Below are 24780 nucleotides of genomic sequence, written 5' to 3' on the forward strand. Positions count from 1 at the left end.
TGTCAGTCCCAAATATCTGGCAAGCTCTTTTACACTCACTTCATCCTACTCATTGTTTGTGTTGTTAGAAGGATTGTACATGCTTTGTGATGCATACAAGTTTGTTTCATATACCATAAATTTCAACAAATCTCGTGTAATAAATAACTAAAAATCCCTGAGTGCTTATACTGGTACAGTCAAGCCTGGTGTTTCAGTAAAACTGTCTGCTAATGGTGCAGTGTTGTCAGTAGACCAGGCTTCACCAGAACAGGTGCGTGGGATACGTTGAGGATGAGCGGTACGTCCAGTACGAGTTCCAATAGCAGTATCAATATCATCACTCTCCTCACTTTCAATTTCATCCTCATCTGCTGTTTCAGTTTCAACCACCTCACTGTCACTTTTGGCACTTTCAAGATCAAGATCAGAAAATTCTTCAACTAAAGCCTGGAATTTTGTTGCTGTGAGTTTTACTTTGCGGTACTTATGGTGAACACAACTTAGCTTCTCCCTCAGACGTGTTTCTTTTTCTTTCATCCTGGAATGGCTCTGTTCTTGATCACATCCATCTTGGAGTAAATGTAGTGTTTATAAAGGCAGTAACAAATATAGCTGAGGAAAAATAACCGGAACAGGCTCATGTGCTGGACATGAGGGGAGACCGCAGCAGTCACGAGCATGGGCCTACTGCGTGGGAGGCGGTGCCGTGATGCCACATAGGCCATCACAGAAAATGGAAAAACGTTGGAGCACATCTTAAAACGTCCCATAAGGATCGGGATAAAATGGAACTTTAACAAATATTTTAATTTTGAACGCAACATGTCCCCATGTTGCGTTTTGTTACATGTTTTGAAAGTTCTCCCGCCCAAAAGTGTTAATCAAAATTAGCTTTGGTTTCCTTTAGTTAAGACTATTGGTGTTGAGAAAATCATTTGGAGGCAATTGAGTGACAAACTGGCATTCTGGCGATTCCCATTCATCTGCCTTAACCAACTCGGTCGGGTCACAATGGGACAAAAGCCAACCAATCTGGAACTCTACTGAATTCATTGGGAGGTTTTACACTCGGTAGTCTTTATGTCTTTAAGTAGGAAAGGCTGAAGATCAATTTGTGGATTTATATTTCCTGTCCTCAAAGTGAGTACATATATACTGTACAGTACTTTAATGCATTATATTTCAAATGGCCAAAATACTGTAATGCATATATATGCCACAGAATTTTTACTACAACTACAATAACATAAATTAGAGCGCAGATGTTCTCTAAACCTTCCTACACACCTCTACTGAATGCAGTAGAGCAGAGCAGTATGTTTTCTACAGTCAAAATAAATCATATGCACTACTGAATGTTATGTACTTCAACATAAGATTCGTATTTTTAGAACTTTAAAATAATTATTAGCCTTGAACCCTGCAGGAAGAAGATTCAGGTGGATGGATGAACAGGAGCTCTGGGAGGAGTGAGGCTGCAGCAGGGTGCCTGGCTCAGTGCATAGCAAAGGTGCCGCGTGAGGATCTTTGCTCCAACACTCACACCATTCAAGAGTTCAGACCTGTCTTAACCTATGTTCTGTTCCTCATCATGCGCCTCATCAATGGACTGACGCTCGGTAAGGCCTCATAAGTTAATTGAAACTCACAATATATTGGTCCTGTGTTCTTTTCCCAGGCAGAACAAGTTATTTGGACATTTTTCCTATTTGCCTAGCAATAAATAGGCAACTGTTGTGAGTTACATCCTGGAGAACTTCAGCAGTTGGCCTAGAAACCCCAACAGGCTTTATAGGGTTCCTGCTCCCAGCAATGGGAGAAACATCAATAACCATAAGAAAGAATGAATTTCCGTCTGTTCAAAGTTGGGGGCCAGACTCTCGGGCTAGCCTCACCAAACTGCTCGGGACTGGTTGTTATGGATTATTGTTACCAGTAGCTTCCACTTCCCCAAGATTTTGGTCTTTACGCCCACTTCAGCATAAGCTGACCGAGGAAAATCATTTAGTTAACACATCTAGATAATGGTATTATCATTATTATATTACATGACTTGATTATGATCCTGGACATACCCTGGACATACCAAAACATTGTCAGTTCCTCATTTTCAGACTTGTGGCTTGGGTGTTATTATCTGACACATTACAGAGTTACAAACCGAATCAAAATGCCACATAGTCTTTATCAACTTGAAATCTCAGCAAGAAATTGTTTATCCTGTTAAAAAACGGTAACTTATCAAACACAAACTTTCACTTTTAGGGCTCCTATGATGCATATCTAATTCAATTTTTGTTGGAATATTAACCTCTGGACTGTGCACATGATAAATTTGACACCCGTGTGGTGTGCTGAAAAAAACTGTCCTGACAAAAATAATTTTTTTATTTGACATTGTTAATTAGCAGCCACGAAGCACAAAAATCTAAGTACAGTACAGTAGCCTTGTGGTTTAACTACAGTAGCCCAGAGAAGTTGCATTTTTTTCAGTAGAAATAAGGTGAGGTGCACAAAGGAATGACTTTGTCAATTTATTTTCATTGTTTCTCACTTTATTTAGTTTTTGTTCTAACAACTGGTATTGATGTGCCAAATGTGGTGTTCATTATGTATAACTTTGAAAATATTCATATGTACACATAATAATATATAATGTATATACAGTATGCAACAGCAATCACAAAAACACTGATCCAAGTATGCGGAAAAACCACATTTGTAAAATTTGAGAATGCAAATGCGTTTTCTGCTCAATTCGCCTTCATCAGAGCAAGATAATCAACTCTTTATCTTGCAAGATAGAGAGCACTCTCTATCTTGCTATGATGAAGGCGAATTGAGCCAAAAACGCGTTCAGCATTCTCTAATTTTTGAGATGTGGTTTTTCCGCATATACAGTACTGTACTGCATATGTAAGCCTAAATCTTATAATTTCCCATTGCACACATTTTGACTGTAAATATATGCATGGTAATCACTAATTTGCTGTTGTTAAAAGTTTACTGGCTCCTGGCATGACCACCCTGCATGTTCAGACACTGGATGGGTGTTGTGCCAGACATAGTCCTCATCTTCATACTAAGGACCTAGAGGGGAAGTTAGGAATTCAGGATTTTTCTTCAAGATAGGGGATGGTTACTGGAGGCCTGAGGAAGCAAATGTGAGCCCTGTGTATGCAGGGGAATTTGAATTTTTTGATATGCATATAAGCACCTTAAGGTGCTATGCACAGTGCAATGGTTAGCTAGCATAATATTTAAACATTCTAAAGATAGACCCTAAGATTAAAAAAATGCATTCTACCAGCAACAAGCATGACCCTCACTAGAGGAGCAGCAATGGTAATCTTGAGAGAACACAATGGTGACTACGGCCTCCAACGTCTCTGTGGCAGTCTGGGGGGCATCATCCTCACCCCTATCTCGGGACTCCTTATGGATGCCACAGGAGAACAAGATTTCAGGTGTGTGGACTTATTTACTGTCTTTACATAGAGGTTGAAAGTTCAATCTAACTGTACCTTCAAGTGGCAATCTTTGTAGTAGAGAAAATAATAATTTTGTCACAGACCCTTAAACCCTTTTAAATTTGATTCATGAGAAGACATTCATTGTCCCTTTCCAGTTTTTATTAATTAAAAAATGTCCCCTCCCCATTCCAATTCCAAAAACTTGGAAATTTGGCCATGGTGCCTGCCTCAACTTGCAGACGTGTGTGTTGCCCACTTTGTGGCGAGTCTGGATGTGTCAAGTCTCCTTGTAAAACCCTCTTGGCTCACTGCATTAACTGTGGTGGTGACCACCTAACATATTCATTCATATGTGCCTATTATAGAATGGAGGAGTCAGTTATAGAACTCAAATGTATGGACAACATCCCCTTCTCCTAGGTGAGACATTGGCTTTGATGCCAAGGCCTTTTCTCTGAATAACTAATCTCTTGACGCAGCTCATTGGGAGTCCTTGCCAAACTCCTCTTCTGGTCCTCGGGCCGAAAATTGTTTCCTTGCTTCAGATATGTTGTTTGAACCATCATGAGCTTCCTCTGATCACTGCTATTGAGTGTTTCCCCCTCAACTTCACTCCTGACATGTATGGCTCGAGGCTCTTCTCTATGCTTGAACCCGTTTCTTAGCCCTCCCACTATCATTATGGGATCCTCCAGAACCCAGTCTCCATTCTTCCTTACAGTTCTCCACTTGGTCTATTTGAAATCCTACTACCCTAAAGGTAACAGCTTATGTCCATCCTCATCACCATCATCCTCAGCAATGTCTTTGCTGAAACCATAGTGGACATTGATACAATACTGCTACTTACCTTCTCCACCCTAAGCCTCCATCTTTCAGCATCCAGTATAAATCTGAATCCCTCATCCTCTCCTCAGGTAAAGAAGGCTTCGATCCTTCCATCACTCTCTTCCTTGTTCCAGGGTTAGGCACTGTTGCTGTTTTGGAGCTACTCTACAAACGTGACCATCACCTTCACTTGTCATTGTATGTCCAACATTCTTTCCTTGCCTGTCTTGGGCCGTTCTTCCTTACATGGCTTTCCTATGCCATCTGACACTGATTTCATGGATCTCAACCTTAGTACCCTCTAATTTCTCTACTTCTTTATTTAGACCTCTTTCTCTCTGTCTTATTTTATTTTTTCAAATACAATTTCTGTATGCCTTTTATTCAGTGGAACATACATCGATTATTATACCAATCATACTGAGCTTAAACTTTTTTCTTTAATTTTTCTTCATTGTGATGCACAACCACTTGGGCTGGACAGCAGAGCAACAGTCTCACTTCATGCAGGTCGGTGTTCAGTCCCCGACCGCAGTTTCAAGCACAACCCTCTTCCTTATATGCCCTGAAAGGTCTCTCCTCTTTCCAAACTGGGGGTTTATTATTCACTTTATGTAGACCTCACCATTTGCTTTTGCAGTACGTACTGATTATTTCTGTTCAGCTTTTAAAACCCTTTCCTTACTGTTTTGTTGCATACCTACTGGAGTGCAGATAGACAAACACTCCCTCATTCTTAGCACTGTCTAAACTGAACTATGATTTGCCTTGCATATTCATCGACCTCACCCATAATCCATCATTGTTTTGACACATAAAAAAAAAATATGTGCTTGTGCCTTATCATGGGAGCCTTCCATTCTTCAACCCAGAACCTATATAGAAACTGATACAGTACAATATTTCAAGTTACATGACTGCCATGATCAAAATTGCCTTCAATACTAAATGCTGACATTATAATGTTCTGCTTGCACTATGTTTTGACTGATTGCATGGAGATTGAAGGTAGTTGGCAATCTTTTCCAGAACTGATTACCTGCTTGCTGACATTTCTGGGAATATTCACAATGTACCACCTTGTACTGTGAATACATTACCATATGGAGGGCCCTGCTTGTTAAACATTGTAGAGCCCTCATCTGTATGGCAAAGGTTTATACTATATTGTCCTGAAATGCACTTTCTTAATGCTGCTCAATTTACAAATAGATTGTAGTCTGCCAATGGCATTGGCTTTTCTGTTATTGTTCCCAATCATATCCTCAATATGTCACCTCCCCTTAAAGTTTTTTTTTATTTTTTTTGCAACAGAGCTTTAATGCAATTTGGTATGCTCTAAGAGAGTTACATTTCATTTGTCAATTTTTTTTTTTTATAGTAGTTGACTTAGAGCACTTATGCTTTATAGTATTTTAACACCCACCTACCCCCACATATGACTCGTGGGTGCTTACTGAAACACAATTGTGCACCATATTGTTAGAACAGCACTGTCTTGCTAACAGCTGTGCACTCCTTGTAAAATGTACTGATTTTCAGCATGATCAGAATTATTTGTTTTTCCAATGTAAATTTGAGTCATGTGTTTGACAAAAAACTTGATGTATCTTCTGATAATTTACATTACTGGTACTGTACTTGAAAGTACTTTTTTGTTCTCGAATTGACATCCTGAATTATATCACGGAATTACCGAGTACTGTACTTTGTGCCAAACAGTACTAAATAGGTTTCCAGGCTAGGCTGTACCTTCTTTCGATAATTACTTGCTTCACATCATATAACTTCACACGGCACATAATGCACAATATAACTTCACACAGCAGTTCTTATCTCCCACAGACCGGCATTTTACTTGTACTTCGGGCTGAAAGTCCTGGCTGGTCTGGTTATCCTCACCCTCAACCTTGACTTCAGGATGCCTTCAAAGAAAGTCACCAAGGATGCCAAATCTTTACTGAAAAATGCTGAGGTTTTGGTCTACTTGGTGGTTATGCTGATATCAGGTGAGGTGGAGTGTGAGAACACTACCCTGATTGTATGGAAGTACTCTGCATGGTTAATGTTGGTGGCAGGGGAAAACACGTTTGTGGTGGATAATCAGTATCTGTATTTACTTGTCTGGTCTAATTTTTCAACCCTGCAACCTATCCTGAGACTGGTTAGAAGGAAAATTTGAACCAGATTATTGCTGCTTTAGACCCATACAGTTATCAGAACTACTTCAATTCCCATTAATATTTATTTTATTTGCTGGTAATTTGTTATAATTAAACAATATATTTTAGTGTGCAGATTAGGAACTGAACCCTCAAATAGTTTCCATGTATGTATATTGGTATCTCTCTCCTTTCATTTCAAGTAGTGGTGGTCCCAACAGTACAATCTTTAGCAGATTCTAAGCTGGAAGTAAAAATACCTCTGATTATTTCAGCTTGGATACCACCCCTGCTCTGAAAGGAGACAAGGGCCATAGCCAGGATTTATCAAGCATTTACTCGTCAACTTACTAAACTTGCATATCTTTCCTCAATCATGGTGACTTAAATTTGTATTACTGAACAGATTATGAGCCAAGAATTGCTACAGGGTTGTCTATAACAATAACCCAGGGTTGCAAAATTTCTAAGCTTGTAAACTGTTTAACACAGACTAAGTCAGTATGATCTAGAACAGGATATACAAGTTTCGTAAGTAAAACTTCACGAGGATGATGACCTTAAACATCTTTATGTTTCATCAGGTGGATTCTTTGGACTACTGGATGCATTCCTGTTCTGGCTACTGCAGGATCTGGGAGCAAAGAGGTCCTTAATGGGTCTTACTGTGACAGTGGGCACTGCAGCTGGAATTCCTATCCTTGTGGCCTCGGCATCCATCATTTCCCGTCTGGGGCATGCCAACACCATCATCCTCGGCCTCGCCTTCTATGTCGTCCGCATGATAGGTTATTGAAAGTTTTATATTTTCTCAATAGATTCAGTAGCATTTTTATAATATTGGCTCAATAAGAATCTTTGTTTTGTCTGCATTTACTTCCAGCCATGCTGGCATATGCCAGTAATGGCCGAATTATGCTCGTAATCAGACATATATTGGCCATGCAGAGGCCATACTGGCACATGAGCATTTATGATAATCTTTTATCTCAGGATACTCCTTCCTCACAAATCCATGGTGGTGTATGCCCTTTGAGGCTCTGGAATGCTTTACTGTATCTCTGATGGAGACTGCTGCTGTATCGTATGCTGACGACCTGTCCACACCTTCCACTATTGCTACACTGCAGGGGCTGTATGGAGGAATCCACTATGGTTGTGGTATGTACACAAATGCAAAAGAAACTTACTTTAATTTGTAAATTTATAACAAGTTATTTTGTAGATGGAGAATCAAATTGGGCTTGCTATTCAAATTACAAGGTAAAAAATCAAGGCAGAAATTGGCAAAGATCAGACTCAACGTGACAAAGTCTTGGCACATGAGAACAAATTAAACTTTTATTTTTTTATTAAACAATTTTAGATACTGTAGACTAAATCTACAAATTGTTAATCCAGTAAATAAAATTTTAAATAAACATTATCACCGATGTTCTTACAAAATAAATTTTGACATATAACTAATCTTGTGACTGGATATTGCAGGCCGTGCTCTTGGGGGGCTGGCTGGTGGCGTCCTGATAAGGTATCTGGGAATCCGTAACACCTTCCGAGGGGCAGCTGGTGTGTCTGCCTTTGCCTGTATAATATACTTTTTCGTTAATAACTACTGCTTCAGCAAGCAACAAGAAGAGAGGAAGAGAATTAAAGAGGAAATGAAAAAACAAGTAACTAAAGCACCAGAAGATAAGATAGCAACAGAGGAAATAACCAAACCAACATGTGGTAAAAATGCAACAAAACAAGAATACGACAATCCTGCATTTGAAAAGGACGGAAATTCCACAGATATTGAAAGTGCAACCCAAAACAACCACACAAATTCTGGATTTGAAAAAGAAACATAGTTATTATAATTATTTAGCATCTTTCAAATTTGGGAAGCCACCTTAATTATAGACAGTCAAATTCATGCATGAACTCTGATGTTATTGTCACATTAATGCTCCTTTTCCAAAGGGCCGCTATAGTGAGTCAACAGGTCGATATTGGCTGTGCACACATGTCCACTATACTGTATAGTTGGTGTAGTGGGGCAGCAGGAGTGTCTAAGCCTATTTGGATGGATGTGACCTCATTGTTAGTGTTATTGATTTTGCTCTTCAGGCATTTGATGCATCTGACAGTCTTCTATGCATCATCGTCGAATTGGGTGATTAAGTTACTGAAATTCATGGTCACTGTGGGTTTTAAGAGAATAAAACACAAAATTGGTTGTATGACAAGTGCACAACCTTTCATTGCTGCCTGGAACATCTTCAGGTGAGATTTGGTGTTTAGCAGGCATGGTTAAGGGGATATATACATGGATAGAGATGAGGTACAGGTTAGGTGAATCAAGCCATGAGACTTAGGTGTTGGGGAAATGAGCAGGGTTTCCTCTGTTATGACATGACAGCATCATCTATTGGTTGGGGTCTCAGTGTTAGTAATGAGGCAAAGTCAATGTTCTCAATATTTATATTACCTGGTAGTTTTTGTTTCTTTGGCGAGGATAGCTTCCCGAATTTGTTATTTGCAATCACTTGCAGAATCAAGTATTTTTGTGTGTTTCAAGCCTTTTTTTTCTAGTGAGTGCCACATTGTGATATCATGTAATTTTTTGGAGTTCCTGCTTGTAGGTGACAAGTCAACTTCTTGAAAGTTTAGTAGTGGTCGTACCAATAAAGGGCTGAACTAACATTACATCTTTCATGGGGGCAAGTGCATTGTATATCACATTGGCTTTCTGGAGAGGGTTGTTTCTTCTGTTTGGGATGTTCTTCATTATTAAGTCTGCTTAATAATTAAATCTGCTTAATAATGAACCTGAAGAGAACAAACAACCCTCTCCAAAAAGCCAACATGATATACCAGTACAGTTGCCCACCATGAAGCATGTAATGTTTGTTCAGCCTATAGTGGTATGACCACTAGTAAACTTTCAAGGAAGTTCACAAATCACCTACAAGCAGGAGCTAAAAAAAAAAAAAAAAAAAAAAAAAAAAAATAATATAATAATAATCACAATGTGGCACTCACTAGAAAAATGCTTAACACAAAAATATGATATCTGCAACTGATGGCAGAATACAAATTCTGAAAGCTATCCTCATCAAAGAGACTTAATATAAGCATACAGAACAGTGACTTTGCCTCATTGCTAACACAAACCCCAACCAATAGATGAAGATGTCATGTCATAGAGGAAACCCTGCTCATTCCCCCCAACACAAGTCCCATGGCTTGATTCACCTAACCTGTACCTCATCTCTATCCATGTATATCCCCCTAACCATGCATGCTAAACACCATATTTCAACTGAAGATGTTCCAGGCAGCAATGAAAGGTTGTGCACATAATATATCGATGTTCCAGGCAGCAATGAAAGGTTGTGCACATAATATATCGATGTTCCAGGCAGCAATGAAAGGTTGTGCACATAATATATCGATGTTCCAGGCAGCAATGAAAGGTTGTGCACATAATATATCATACAGTCTTTCTTGTGTTTTATTCTCTTAAAACCCAGAGTGATCATGAATTTCAATAATTTAATCACCCAACTTGACGATGATGCAAAGATTGTCAGACACATCGAATGGCTGAACAGCAAAATTAACAATGTTAACAATGCGGTCACTTTCAACTATATATACTGAATAGCTAGATAATGCAGCACATTTGTCTTAATTTTCATTCATAACATTTAGATATGCAATCAAAATCATATACAGTGGTACCTCACCTTACGAATTTAATCCGTTCCCAGAGACGGTTCATAAACTGAAGCAAATTTTCCCATAAGAAATAATGTAAAATTGAATTAATACGTTCCACACTCCCAAAAATATTAACCTAAAGTAAATTTTATACCTAAATTACCCAAATCTTTAGTACTAAAGTATGTACACATTATTGCTTAATTTTATTGATGACTCTCGTTTCCGTATGGAAGACGGTGAGGAGGTAGGGGAGGATAGGTGTTACTGTTTGGAAGGGGAGTCATTATAACATCAGGCAGTGATGACTTCTCTGGGGTACTCTCTCTCCTACGTTTTGCAGGAGTACCAGTAAGACCTGGTTGTGGCTCAATGTTTGCTTGTCTTACTCAGAATCTGCCTAAAGACACTTGTTTTTCCCTACATTTTAACACTTGTCTGTAGTACAGACAATTGTAGTCACATTGTCATTTAACACTTTCGCGCTTTAGATTAGAGATAACTCGTCGCTGTTTTTTCTTACGATTCCGCATAACAGCCTACTTTTCTCGTCCATCGAAAAAATATTTATATAAATTCCATTTTTTAACCGAAATGGATGGGGATACTTTTGTTTTGTAGAGAATTTATTTGCGAATTTTTTGGTACCAGAATGAATATTACATCACATAAACTTCTATGAGTAAAAAAAAAAATACACAAAGTATGTTTGGGGGTGTGGCGAGCGTGTGGCAGTGGGTTCCCTTTAGCCGTTGATATATCCAACACGTGGGAAATATTTGTATGTGTTATGTATATGTCTGTGTAGGGAATTTTACTGCGATCACTGTCATACAAATTATAAAATGTTTCAACAAGTATAAACATGACAAACATCAAACGAACGAAAACAATGCGTTCGTTTCTGCCGCGAACGCATACTGAGCGACGTGGTTCTATATTTGGTGCTTCTCTTACACATGCTTTGTACAAATGTTATACAGTTCATCTTATGGAACATTTTATTGCGAACACATTGGTATAAAAAAGAAATACGTACATAGAAAAGTAGGGTCAGGAAACGTATAAACTTTCCAAGCATGATTTCCCCCCTGTGTTTTCGCCAGTGCGCTCGCGGCTAACTACTCTCCACTTCACACACACTTGCGGGTAGGCAATTACCTATATTAAACATTCATATGCATATGTCCGTGTAGAGAATTTTATTGCGATTCCAATGATACCAAAATTAGCGATGTAGGACAACTGTAGGCTTCGCAACCATTAAGAGAGTGGAAACATTTTGTTGCTGTTTGGCGCTCTCGGCGAGTGATCTGCATAGTTTTTTATTTGGTGTTGATACTCCTTATGCTTGGGCGGCATTTTATAGGTATGCTCCTATAGACAATTTCATTGCGAACACAGTGATACCAAATTTAAATACGTGCGCCTTCAATTATTGTCAGGACAGTCAAAAGAGTGTACACTTTTTCGGTCTTACCGCGTAGGCGCGCGAAGTGCCGAAAGCATCTGGGGTATTGTTTTTTTTTGAGCGCCGAGAGCGCGAAAGTGTTAAAAGGTCAATACAATGGCCTGCTACAGCTTTTATCTGGGTGAGCCTATATGTCACACATTTTATTAATAAGAGACATCCTCTACTGCCTCTACTCACAACTATTTTCTTAGGTTGAACCTTACCACTGACTTTCTTGGGACCCATGGTGAGATATATAACAATTACTTTTGTGTTCAAGTACCCAAAAATCCAAAAAACACAAATGCTTTACAAAGAATTCAGGAGTGATTGTCATTAGATGGGAGGCACTGGTAAACTGAGGCACGATCGCCATGCCTCAGGTTGGCCATAAACATATAAAAAAAACTACGTTACCCAAGGTAAAGTGTGTAAAAGAGGGGCATTCGTAAACCGAGGTGTCACTGTATGTATATTAAATTAACTTGGTTCACAAATATATTTTTTCGATTAAGTAGTGTTTTCTTTTTCCAATGTTATCAAACTTTCTATATTATACTGCCCTCCTCCCATTGTTACGAGATTTTAAATGGTATGGGTACCAAGTCTTTAGCATGGAGAATAAGAAAATCTGGCATCCCAGCCCAATTTCCTCCCCTGTAACATAATTAAAAAAAAAAAAAGATTATATCATTGTCGGGACAAGTATGAATTTTTACAGCATTTGCAGTGGTATTCTTAATCAGCATATAGAAAAATACCTTTGGCAAGATTTTTTAACCCTTTAACTGTGCAACACATCATATGATGTGTTCAGTGACTTGCAGTAACTTGTGCTCCACATCATATGATGTATTGGAGTACTTCTCAAGATTTAAACGGCCAGCAGATACACGGTGTTCAACACACCTTCATCAGGGCTCTTGTAAACAGACGCCATTTTAAAAAAAAATCGTGGGCCAAATTTCCGGGTGTGAGGGGCCCTCAGTATTGAGTGAGCTACCACGCCTGACGCACGCAGCATGAGCTCACAGCACTGCTGTTCAGCTTGTAACCACAGCATCGCCTAAAAATGCCATAATATACATGTTCATGCTATTATTTAGCGATGATATTATTACAGAAGACTCCTGACTGTGATAAAAATGACCAGGATTCTGACAATAGCAGGATTGTCATGATAATCAGCACTGTAGTGGGAGGAGTAATCTTGGTGGGGAGTGAGGTAGCATTGTCTGCTGACTCTGTGTGACCACCTTTTACTGTCTGGACTCACTATACCAGCTTAGTTGTTCACTATGGTAAACAAACCATGCAAATACTTATATATAACGTCTGTATATAAAAGCAAAAACAGTATGGTGGGAGGAGAATGGTGGCGAGTCAGGTGAGGTGAGGGACAGAGGGAGTGGCAGCCAGTGGCAGGCTGCCACTGCCACTGAGCATACCAACTTAGTGGTTCGTTATGGTGAACACGAATGTAGATGCTTATATATAACGTGTATATACAGTGTAATAACAACAAAAGGAGTGTGGGGGAGAAGCCATTTTGGTGATGGGTGTGGCAACATCTGCATAATTTGTCATGTTGGTAGGGGTGGCCACTATACTCTTTGGGCATTATACCGGCTTAGTTGAACAGTTATGGTGAACAAACCATGTAGATACTTATATATAACGTCTGTATATATGGTAATAACCCCACAAACAGTATTGTTGGGGGTGAAATTTTAGTGCGTCTGACCTTGAATGTGTGAGGGAAGCAGCCGCCACCTGACTGTGTGTAGTGACGTCTCTTAGTGCCTGAACTAACTATATCAACTTAGTTGTACAGTTGTGAACAAAACATGCAGATACTTATATATAACGACTGTATATAGTGAATAAAAGCAAAAACAGTATTGTGGGAGGAGAATGTGGGTGAGTCAGGTGAGTTGAGGGAGGGAGGCAGTAGCAGCCAGTGGTAGGCTGCCACTGCCACTCAGCATGCCAACTTGGTGGTTTGTTATAGTGAACACGAATGTAGATACTTATATATAACGTCTGTATATAGTGAATAAAAGCAAAAACAGTATGGTGGGAGGAGAATGTGGGCGAGTGAGGTGTTGAGGGAGTGAGTAGCAGCGAGTGGCTAGCTGGTGTGGCGGTCAACTCCTCGTTTTTTGACTCATAATAGCAACTTAGTTGTTCGTTATGGTGAACAAAACATGCAGATACTTATATACAACCTGTGTATATAGTGTAATAACCGACAAAGTATTTGTTCACTGTTTGACGAACATAATAATTGAATCAACAATATGCACACCATATTTTTGAGTACAGCGATGATTCACTCATTTTATTATATAAATATATCACACTACACACTACTGTATTGAATAATATTACAGCAAAAAACTGAAAAATCAATCAGAGACATTGAAATAATTAGGTAATTATCTCTTTGTGGCAACTCCTGCCTGACAGCTGGCGAGCAACAGACCGCCTGGGACGCACGCTGAGTCAACGTCTTGTTTTTTTGCCAGACTTCCCCACCCTATAGCGGGCAATATATGCCACTTACGATTTTTTTATTATTTTTCCCATGATCAGAGAACACAAATTAACAGGTTTAGAAGAAAAAATATTTTTTTTTTTTGGTATGTGCCTGTGGGTGACAAATGCTAAAAAGCCCGGAACTACAAAAGGGTTAAAGAAATTAATATTTTCCTACTGAAATTAGAGGGTTGCTTTTCAATGGAAAAATTACTGTTATTTTTCCAAAACCTTTCCAGATATACTGTTATATATGCTGATGAAGGATATTGAATCAAAAACTAAATTCTATAACAAATTCAATAACTAAATTATTGTGTATAACTATAATCTCTAGAATGAACCAGTCTTTTATATACCTAGATATACATTATATACATGTATGCACGTGCACACACATGGTCAGAAGCTAGAGGTGTTAACCTCTCAACTGCGCAATGCGCCTGCAGTCCCTCGACAGGGATGCACAACACGCCTCCGGGTATTTATATTTTTAGCGTTCCATTCAAAACTCCCACGGCCACATGAGGTTCACATCAGCTTTCTCAGGGTTCTTGTAAACAGACGCCATCGTTAAAAAAATCATGGGCCACATTCCCAGGTGTGAGAGCCTCAGTACTGAGTGAGCAACCAAGGCTGACGCACACAGCATGAGCTCACAGCACTGCTGTTCAGCTTGTGACAACAGCATCGCCTAATAATGTCAAAATATATATATAACTTGTATTATTTTGCCATGATAGTATTACAGAAGAGCCCGAGTGTGATAATGACTGTGTACAATGTTTAAATATCAGTGATTCAATGCTGTTCACGATGTTCACAATGCTAGCCACAGCACCACAGCATTATTTCGTCCATCTAGGATTCTTCAAACGACTTCCTAGGTTCCTTTACAAAATAAACTTGTGATCAATTACTCATTTACAGGATTTAGTGACCAGTATTGTGATAACGCAGGATTGTGGTGATAGCACTGTGCATAGTATTGTGAGAGGAGGAACTGTGGTGAGGGAGCGAGGGAGAGAATCAAGGTAGCCTCACTGTGTGTGTGGCAGCCACTCTTGTTTTGCTTTGTAATAACAGCAACAGGAGAATGTTGGGAAGAGCTATTTTGGTGAGGGAGGTAACGTAATCATAGTGTCGTTTGCTGGCTGCAGAGTGATTTCTCATGCAGTGTATGGTGGCCACTGTAAAATTTGGACACAATACTGGCTTACTTGCATAGTTCTGGTGAATAAAACATGTAGATAGGTATACATAACATGTATAGTGTAATAAAAACAATAACAGTATGGTAGGAGAAGCAATGTAGGCAAGTAAGATGTTGGAACAGTGAGGAAGACTGGCTGGTGTGGCAGCTGACACTTGCAGAGTTCTGAGTGTGTTGATGGTGAATGTATATAGTGTGCGATAGTGTATAGTGTGTAAATAGATTGTATATATACATAAATTAGAATGATGCATGGGAAATATGTGCAACTTATGTGTACACGTGTTATGCACGTAACACAGTGTCTTTGGACAGTACGGATGTTCTACTGCCATAATATAGTGTACATGCTCATTATACATAGAATTGGCACGAAAAAACAAATAAAATGTATTTGGAATTGTGCGCAAAAAATTAACAAAAATATATTGGTGGCAATTGGTGCATCTTGAGCCGGGCACGCTAGTGGCCTCGGGGATATACGCCATGCGCAAACAGGGATTGATGACGTCACGCGCGAACTTACGAACCCCATAGCAGCCAAAGTAAGTACAATTTTGACTCAATTTTTGTTAACATATCCATACCCAGGGAAGGGTTTTGGACACTTTCAAAAAAATAAAGATTTTTTTCCAGAGAATTTATTTCCTGCGCACTGGGGGGTGTCATATTTGGAAGCCAAGCAGTTGAGAGGTTAAATATGCCAAAGATAGAGGATGGAAGAAAGAGGCGATATGTTCTGCACAGCACAGCACAGTCAATTGAATGTTGAATTGACAACATTTACAAAGAGGAATTCTTGAAACCTACAACTATATACTAGTATTCTCCAAGGTCAGAGATTCAAGCTAAGGAAACAAAGGTCCCCCAAAAATTTTAAAGTTCTCTTTTTGCAAACAGTGGTAGACGGTTGGAACAAGTGGGAAGGACATGGAGGCCAAAACCGTCAGTAATTTCAAAGTGTCACATGACAGAGTACTGTACTGGGAAGATGGGGTTATACAAGTGATAGGGTTACCCTAAGACCAAATGCTATATAATAAAAACCAAATGTTTCCTTTCTGAATACTGTTGGCATAAATCTTTGCCTTTTTATAAAAAAAAGAATAACCTTTAATTAAAAAAAAAAAAAAAAAGCGTTGAATGTAATGAAACGCCATTTTTTGGGAGAGTCCCGGAGGCTCCCCGGAGCTATCCAGGCTGATATGTATATCCCTAACCTTTGGCATCAGTGTGGATGGAGTTCTAGGCCTACCGGGGATCATGAGCCAGAACCTGGCTCTCCTCAGAGAGCCATGAGGAGCAAATGGCCTATAGAAATGCATATGTAATTTGGAGCATTCTATATCTGCCATTGACCGGGACAGGCACCCAGAAAGGTAAGCGCCTGAAAACAAACCCCCCTATTCTGGTTAAAACAAAGAAAATACCCAAATGAGTGGACAGAATTGCCCAAATGAAAACGAACAATCAAGCATGATGTCACACGAGCCGTGCCACTTGTCTGCGCAGCTCCCCCCTCCCCGGGAGAGGGAAGGGGGAGCCTCAGACCCACCGCACCGGCGATCCAACGACTAGTTCTTAGACTGGATGTTCGACTTCGGATGCTAGACTGGGTTCTTAGACTTAGACTTTGGCTCCCCCGGAGCTACTTCACCAAAGACAAAAACTAGAGGGACTTACCCGGGAGGCAGTTGGTGTTCACATCTGAACTCGAAGTCGAGACAACTGGCTGCAACCGCTGACCCAAAGCGACACAGGCTCGACTAGGCCCAGGAACATTTACGAGGTAGCGTGCAGCCAGGACCCTGTTCAACCGCCAAAATCCCAAGCCCGAATATCAACACAAGACATGTTACCAAAGAATGCAGCAAAAGCAGCAAACTTACGAACGTCACGGGCACGAGGATAGACCGCAGAATGGCTAGACCAAATAACCCTGTGGACAACTTGAGAGACCTGAATCTGGGAACAGGGAAGAAGGGAAACCATATCAACCCAAAGGGCGTCCCCGGCCACCGAGGCCGTGGCATACAAATAACGGCGGAGTGCCGCAACTGGACAACACAATGAACCCCGGGCCTGACCAATCAAGCATCAACAACCCAAGGCCCCTCCAGAAAGCAGCAGTCTCATCCTTCGCCAGAAACGAACAAGACGGCTGCAAACGAACAAACCTATCACCATGACCAAAAGAGCAGAAAATTCTGTGCCGGAGGAGAGCATGAAGCTCCCCAAACCGACTGCCAAAGGCCAATGCCAACAAGAAAAGAGCTTTGGAAAAAAAAACCTGAACCGAAGAGGCCACAACAAACCGAGGCGAAGACAGAAACGAGAGCACTCTGTCCAAAAACCAGGATGGTTCAGGCCGCGCATGAGCAGGCCGGAGGTGAAACAACGCCCGAGACAGCTAGCGAAATGGTGCAGAAGGAATATCAATACCGAAAGTAAGCTGCAGCGGCTCGGCCAACACCGGTCGGACGAGCAGACAGCACATTGGACTTGTGATCCTGTGATCCTGTGATCCTGTGGTCCTGGGTTCGATCCCAGGCACCAGAGAGAAACAATGGGCAAAGTTTCTTTCACCCTATGCCCCTGTTCCCTAACAGTAAAATAGGTACCTGGGTGTTAAGTCAGCTGTCACGGGCTGCTTCTTGGGGGTGGAAGCCTGGTCGAGGACCGGGCCGCAGGGCCACTAAAGCCCCGAAATCCTCTCAAGATAACGCCGCACGATACGAGGTGACAATGTGTCAAGACGACGGTCCCAAACCTCTACGAGAGAAGGACAAGACCACGTCAACAAAATCGCAGGATATCTATTAAGAGACAAAAAGAAAAGTTAGGACCGCCTGCAAAACCCTATACCACCGTCGAGACGAAGCACGCAGGTGAGACACCATCAATGAAGCAACCTGATCACCAGGGAAAGGGAGTGAAAGGGAAGGTACTCCACTGGATAAGGAAGAACCTAAGCAACAGAAGACAATGAGTCTCTGAGGGGTGAGGTCTCAGATTGGCAAGACGTCACAAGTGGAGTCCCGCAGGGGTCAGTCCTAAGACCTATACTGTTTCAAATATATGTAAATGATCTCCCAGAGGGGTATAGACTCGTTTCTCTCAATGTTTGCCGATGATGCAAAAATTATGAGAAGGATTGAAACAGAGGATGATAGTAGGAGGCTACAAAATGACCCAGACAAACTGAATGATTGGTCCAACAAATGGCTGCTAAAGTTCAAGCCAAGTAAATGCAAAGTAATGAAACTAGGCAGTGGAAACAGGAGGCCAGACACAGGATACAGAATAAGAGATGAAGTACTTAATGAAACGGAAAGAGAGAAAGATCTAGGAGTTGATATCACACCAAACCTGTCTCCTGAAGCCCCTGCAACCACAGGGGAGACATGATCACTACCTACAAAATTCTCAGGGGAATTGACAGGATAGACACGGATAAACTATTCAACACTGGTGGTATGCGAACAAAGGGACACAGGTGGAAACTGAGTACCCAAATGAGCCACAGGGATGTTAGAAAGAACTTTTTCAGTGTCAGAGTAATTAACAGGTGGATTGCATTAGGCAGTGATGTGGTGGAGGCTGACTCCATACACAGTTTCAAATGTAGATATGATAGAGCCCAGTAGGGTCAGGAATCTGTACACCAGTTGATTGACAGTTGAGAGGCAGGACCAAAGAGCCAAAGCTCAACCCCGCCAAGCACAAATAGGTAAGTACCAAAAAGATGGTGAGAGACTCGAGAATTACCAGACATGAGGACTCGAGAAGACCGAATCAGCCTCTTCACGGACCGGACCGATCATTTGAAAGAGGCGGAGCCATAGGGAACCGCAAGGTGTAGACACCAAGCAAGCAGCACCTGAAACCAAGGCCGGCAAGGAACCAGAAAGAACGTCCGCCAGGGAACCAGGAACCCAAACCCGGCGAGTTGGGAGAGAACCAACCCAGGCAAGCAGAAACACCCCGTCCGGGAGGAACCTCCCCCACCCCTGCGGGACCCCCCTAAAGGACCAACAGGTCCGACAACAAGAACCGCAGACTTCGCAAACAACAAGGATAAAATGGTGACAAAACTGAAGAGCCAGGGCCTGGGCAGAGGTCAATGAGGAAAATGAGCACCATGTGCCGAATCATGAGACACGAAGCAGAATCGCAAGACACAAAGCAGGTTGCACTGCAGGAGCAGTGCAACCAGCTCCAGCAGGGAAGAACAACGCATGAATCGCTGAGTAATATATCGGAACTACTCAGGACGTGCACCGCACTAAAACAAAAATGTACTTTCTAGAAAAGGAACACAGAAAAGGCCGTAGCCTGGGCCGTAATCCTAGCTACTCCTGTCCCAATGAAAAGGAACTGTAGCAGCAGGAAAGGTTGATTGGAAATCTACATCCACCTGCAGACATTTCAACTCAGAAGCTGGCAGTGACATACAAGGAGAAGATGAAAGAACTCAGTGCTTTCTGAACACTGAAGCAGTCCAATATCAAGGTACTGAACCTGCAGATAGTCCAACCTAACACCAACATCAGCCAATAAGCCAATAAGCATATACCAAGATACACAACAATGTGTAGTATAGAGGAAGGAAATACGGAAATACGCAATGAAAAGACCGTAAAATGGTCAAAGCACCGGTAGCTAGGGACAGGAGTAAAAATAATAGGACGAAGAAGACCTAGGTAGCAATCGGGAACATAATGTACACGATCAACTACATATATAGAGACTCCAAGGTATATAAGGGTGCAGCCAGGCACTGAATGACAGGGAATGAATGAGTGTCCAGATAGCACTGACCGAGACAATGAATGAGTGTCCAGATATCATTGACTGAGTCAGTGAATGAGTGTCCAGAGTCTAGAAAAGATTCAGTCGCTGAAAGACTAAACAAAAGGCATCGAAATTCGGGGCTGTGCCCCACAATGCAACAAAGAACAAGATATACAGACACAGTAAGGTCACGTGAAGACACACGCATTTGGGCAAACAACACACTACAACAATACCCAACACGCATCCAAAAATCGAGAACCAGAGCCTGGCTGACTGTGTCGCCACACCATAGAATCTCACCTGTAGAGCGTAGACACGACTGTCACGACACAGCTGAGCCGGGTAATATTCTGGGAGCATCGCTAGTGGAGTATGTTCAGAGGTGCGTGCACAGTAGGAGAAGATGAGGAGTATTGAAGAGGTGGAGGTGGCACCACTATAAGCCACCTCACACCCATAAGCAGAGGAAAATAACTAGGTGATTTCCCCCATATATAAAATCCAGAACACCCCCAGTATCTAGGGGGCTATGACTGGAAAGACAAGATGAACGAGAACAGCGTATAACCCGCGATAAAGGATGCGGAACACCAACACGTTTACACCACCCATAAACAAAACGATCACCCCCGGCCCATGCGCCAGAGGTCCGAACTGCACCACCCGTCTTTTGGGGAGGGTGCCAACAAAGTGTATTTAACAATTATTAGTAATATCAAGACAAAGTACGGAGAGACGATGTGATTACAAAATAATGAAACAGAATTGAAAGATGACAAGGAGTACGGGAGAGGACCAACGAGTCTGAGAAAGGACTGGAGAGAAGCCTCATCGGAAGTCTACAGATGTTCCAATAATATTTTAAGTATCGAAGATCTTCTAGAACCTTGATAAACAAGCACAAAATGACAGAGGCTCATATGGGCCCATTGGTATCCGTGACCAATGGTCATGCAGGAACATGATACGATTTGAACATGATTGCGACATGATGTAGAAGAATACATGTTTAAGGGAAGAAGGTTGGGAAAGCGGTTAAAATTATCCACAGGAAGGACGGAACCGACGGACCCGAAGGGACACTGAACTGAAACCCGGGGAGGGGCCGACGCCCAAACAAACTTGTATTCAGAGGGAAGAAGGAAAATCCCCACTCCTTGTAACAAAGCCCCGCTCGGAGGGTTGGAAAACACAGGCGGGGTCCAACGGGGCCCATGGCCTCCAAGTCAGTCCCACCCCAACCCCAGGAACCTTCACGTCAGTTTCCGAGGGCGAGCCCTCCTCCAAAGCCCCACCTTCACCAGAAAAAAATGGGGCCTACCTTGAGGTGATTCCGGGCTCAGCGACCCTATGGCCCGGTCATCGACCAGGCCACCTCGTTGCTGGAATGGTCAACCAGGCTGTTGGACGCGGCTGCTCGCAGCCTGATGTATGAATCACAGCCTGGTTGATCAGGTATCCTTTGGAGATGTTTGTCAAGTTCTCTCTTGAACACTGTGAGGGCAGCCGGAAACGCGGGAGAAGAAGAGGCCCACTGGTTAGACCCCGATGCTACGGCTGGAGGAAGGGGGTCGTAATGCCTCCGTCGCCTCCCCAGAAGAGGCAACCCCTGAAACTGCCTGAGCCTCAGAAACCTCTAGACCTCTCCCTGACTCCGAAACCCTCAGACGCTTCAGAGCCGGAAGCAAGAGATGGGGGGGGGGGGGGGCAGAATGAACCACGGCAGGGGAAGAACGAGGGGGTGCAGACTGAACCAAGGTCAAAGTGACCAACATCCCCCCAAGTCCGGGACCCTATAAGCAAAGCGGGACAGCCTCGAGGCATCTGGGGAGGCAACCGACCGAGAGCGTTGCCGCAACCAAAACCTAGCATGCAACGCCTGAGCTGCCTGCACTCGAATAAAGTCATCATCAGATTGGGTGAATTGAGTCACAAACAAGTAACAGTGCTCACAGGACTCAGGATCGAAGGTGTCACTGACTCAACAGGCAGCATGATGGAGGCAAAAACAATGAGTGTCACCCTGATACAAGGACACAGAGTAACCCTCAAACTCGAAAAAGGTGAAAGGAGACCCCAGGGTCGCATCCATCGGACCCGTGCACCTCGGCAGGGATTCCCAGGGGGCCCCTAGACTGGTATCGCTAAGGGTAAGCCCAGGCAGGGTACTGCTAACTGGTGCCCAAGTCTACCAAACTGCTAAACTGAACCCCCAGGATGTATTCACTCAAAGGAGCAAAGCAGGGGTACCACCGAACACAGGAGGTCAACACCCTAACTAAACAGGGACAAGGGACACAAAGGCTAACCCCCCTACCAGGCCAAAATAAAAAGAAAAGAAAAACCCCGCAAGAGGATAATGTACCCAGGAGGAACAGAGCCGGCCACTGTAATAGGTAAAAACTAGCTGCACAGTACTGCGCGCCCCACCAGTGCAATGAACTATCACTTACCCCAAGGTAAACAAGGGAGGAAAACCCCCAACACTCGGGGCGGTCAATTACCAAGCAGCAAAAGACCATAGAGGTAGACCCCAAGGCAACTTGTGGAAGAGAACCCCAAGCCCCAAGGGCTGTACTTACAGGGCACTTAGGGAAGACAACCCTAAGCACATGCAGCCCGAGTACCTGCGAATATCACTCCCAGCTCGCACACCACCGTAAGAACAGCACTGAACACCAAGCACAACACGGCAAGAGAACTGGAGCTGGAGCCATCCGACCGTGCCTAATCACACCAACCTAAGAACTAATGGTTAGATCGCCGGAGTGGTAGATCTAGGGCTCCCCCTACCCCACTCCCAGGGAGGGGGGAGCTGCGCAGACAAGCGGCGTGTGACATCATGCTTGATTGCTTGTTTTCATTTGGGGAGTTCTGTCCACTCGTTTGGCTATTTTCTTTGATTTAACCAGAATAGGGGTTTGTTTTGAGGCGCTTACCTTTCTGGGTGCCTGTCCCAGTCGATGGCAGATATAGAATGCTCCAAATCACATGTGCATTTCTATAGACCATTGTCCTCGTGCCTCTCTGAGGGGGCCAGGTTCTGGCTCGTGGTCCCCAGTAGGCCTAGAACTCCATCCACACTGACTGATGCCAAAGGTTAGGGATATACATATCAGCCTGGATAGCTACGGGGAGCTGAAGGGGGCTCCCCCCAGAAAAAAAACATTAAAATCCCATTGCCATCATGATCTTTTAGTACTTGCCTTCTTTCATCTTGCTCCAAGGTATATTCTCAATGTCCAATACATTCCACAACACCCGCACCATCCAGTGTGGTAAAGAAAAAGAAGTTATTATGCGGTGGATCCTTCTGGGATACAGCCTTGATGATCTCCTGGGCAAGTACACCACCAACAATTGCACACACAGGGCTGACTTGTCCAAACACCAACCTAAAGCAAATAAATATCAACGAATAAGTTTTATTTGCAAAATAATGTCATGAAGAAATATTACTTGATTTAACCCAATAAGATACTTCTACTTGCTTTTGTAGCCCATAAATTATCTGTTCAACAGTAATATCTTGAATGAATAAAACCTGGTAGTAAATATGCCAAAAGGGACACAAAGCCATAAGTAATAATGTACATTCAGATAGCAGAACACGGTAAATGTAGCTATAGTCAGGAAAATAATAAGGTGAAACGAGAGATCGATAAAACTAAGGTATGCAATATAAATTGATGACACTTTAAATCCTTATATGTTAACACTTTGCACGGCCTGGTATGCCCCCCCCCCCAAGGTTGGCCTGGCATTTCCCGCGAGCACTCACCCGCACTAAAATGTATACGCCTTTCAGTTTTCTCGCCTCAATTTTCACGCTATGTCATTCATTTTTACATCAAATTGTTCACAATAGAATTCTCTAAAGGGATATATATATATATAAGGTCAAATGACCCAATGCACCACCCACAGCACACATCCCAAGTTCGGCTGAGTTTTACACGTAAGCACGCACCGACCATCTGCACTCAAATATTTATACTCTTTCCAGTTTTGTTATTGTAATTTTTGTACCAAGTCGTTCATTTTGGTATCAAATTGTTCACAATCGAAAGGAGCACATTATAGAACTAGTCTCATAATAATCAAACAATAAATGGAATACTGTATTAACAAATATTTTTATTTTGGACGCTCATCACCACACAAGTATTTATAATATTTCCAGAGTTGACCTCAATTGTCATGCTACATCATTCATTTTGATATCAAATTGTTTGCAATCTAGAGGCACACATTTTAAAACTAGTCTCATAATGATCAGAAAATAAATAGAATTTTAACAAATATAAAAATTTTGGACACAACATGCATCCCTACCCGCCATCCATAGTTATTTATGGACTCAATATCTGTCCCCGCCTGCCGAAAGTGTTAGGACTGCCAGATCCTTTTCACACTCAGATAAACCATTTTACTATTGTTAATCCGATATCTGATCCTTCTAAGTATTTTCTTTTCCTATGCATATTAATCTCTTCTGTAGAACAGTGTCAAAAGCCTTAATAAAGTCTAGGTAAACAGTGTTTAGAAGTCTTTAATCAATCACCTCAAATATGCATGAAAAGACCCAAAGCAAATTAATCTGCTCTCTTAGTAAGACAAATAAACCGA

At 42.0% G+C, this 24780-nt stretch overlaps 2 protein-coding genes across 3 annotated transcripts in view; one reads left to right on the plus strand and one right to left on the minus strand.

The window, feature by feature from the left end:
- The window catches only part of LOC123757741 (major facilitator superfamily domain-containing protein 6), a 38299-nt gene extending 26182 nt beyond the window's left edge, over window positions 1-12117 (plus strand). For both annotated transcript variants that reach the window (XM_069338749.1, XM_069338750.1), the window contains exons 6-11: window positions 1409-1601; window positions 3293-3449; window positions 6129-6292; window positions 7030-7233; window positions 7439-7606; window positions 7934-12117. In XM_069338749.1, coding sequence (XP_069194850.1) covers window positions 1409-1601; window positions 3293-3449; window positions 6129-6292; window positions 7030-7233; window positions 7439-7606; window positions 7934-8295 — 1248 coding nt within the window. In that variant the 3' untranslated portion in view covers window positions 8296-12117. The remainder of the gene's footprint in view (window positions 1-1408; window positions 1602-3292; window positions 3450-6128; window positions 6293-7029; window positions 7234-7438; window positions 7607-7933) is intronic.
- The window catches only part of Aos1 (activator of SUMO 1), a 36333-nt gene continuing 19331 nt past the window's right edge, over window positions 7779-24780 (minus strand). The window contains exons 6-7 of the mRNA XM_069338751.1: window positions 23358-23546; window positions 7779-8027 (exon numbers count right to left, since the gene is read on the minus strand). Of these exons, the coding sequence (XP_069194852.1) occupies window positions 23387-23546 (160 nt within the window). The 3' untranslated portion in view covers window positions 7779-8027; window positions 23358-23386. The remainder of the gene's footprint in view (window positions 8028-23357; window positions 23547-24780) is intronic.

Source organism: Procambarus clarkii, chromosome 40 (assembly GCF_040958095.1).
Source record: "Procambarus clarkii isolate CNS0578487 chromosome 40, FALCON_Pclarkii_2.0, whole genome shotgun sequence".
Taxonomy (NCBI): domain Eukaryota; kingdom Metazoa; phylum Arthropoda; class Malacostraca; order Decapoda; family Cambaridae; genus Procambarus; species Procambarus clarkii.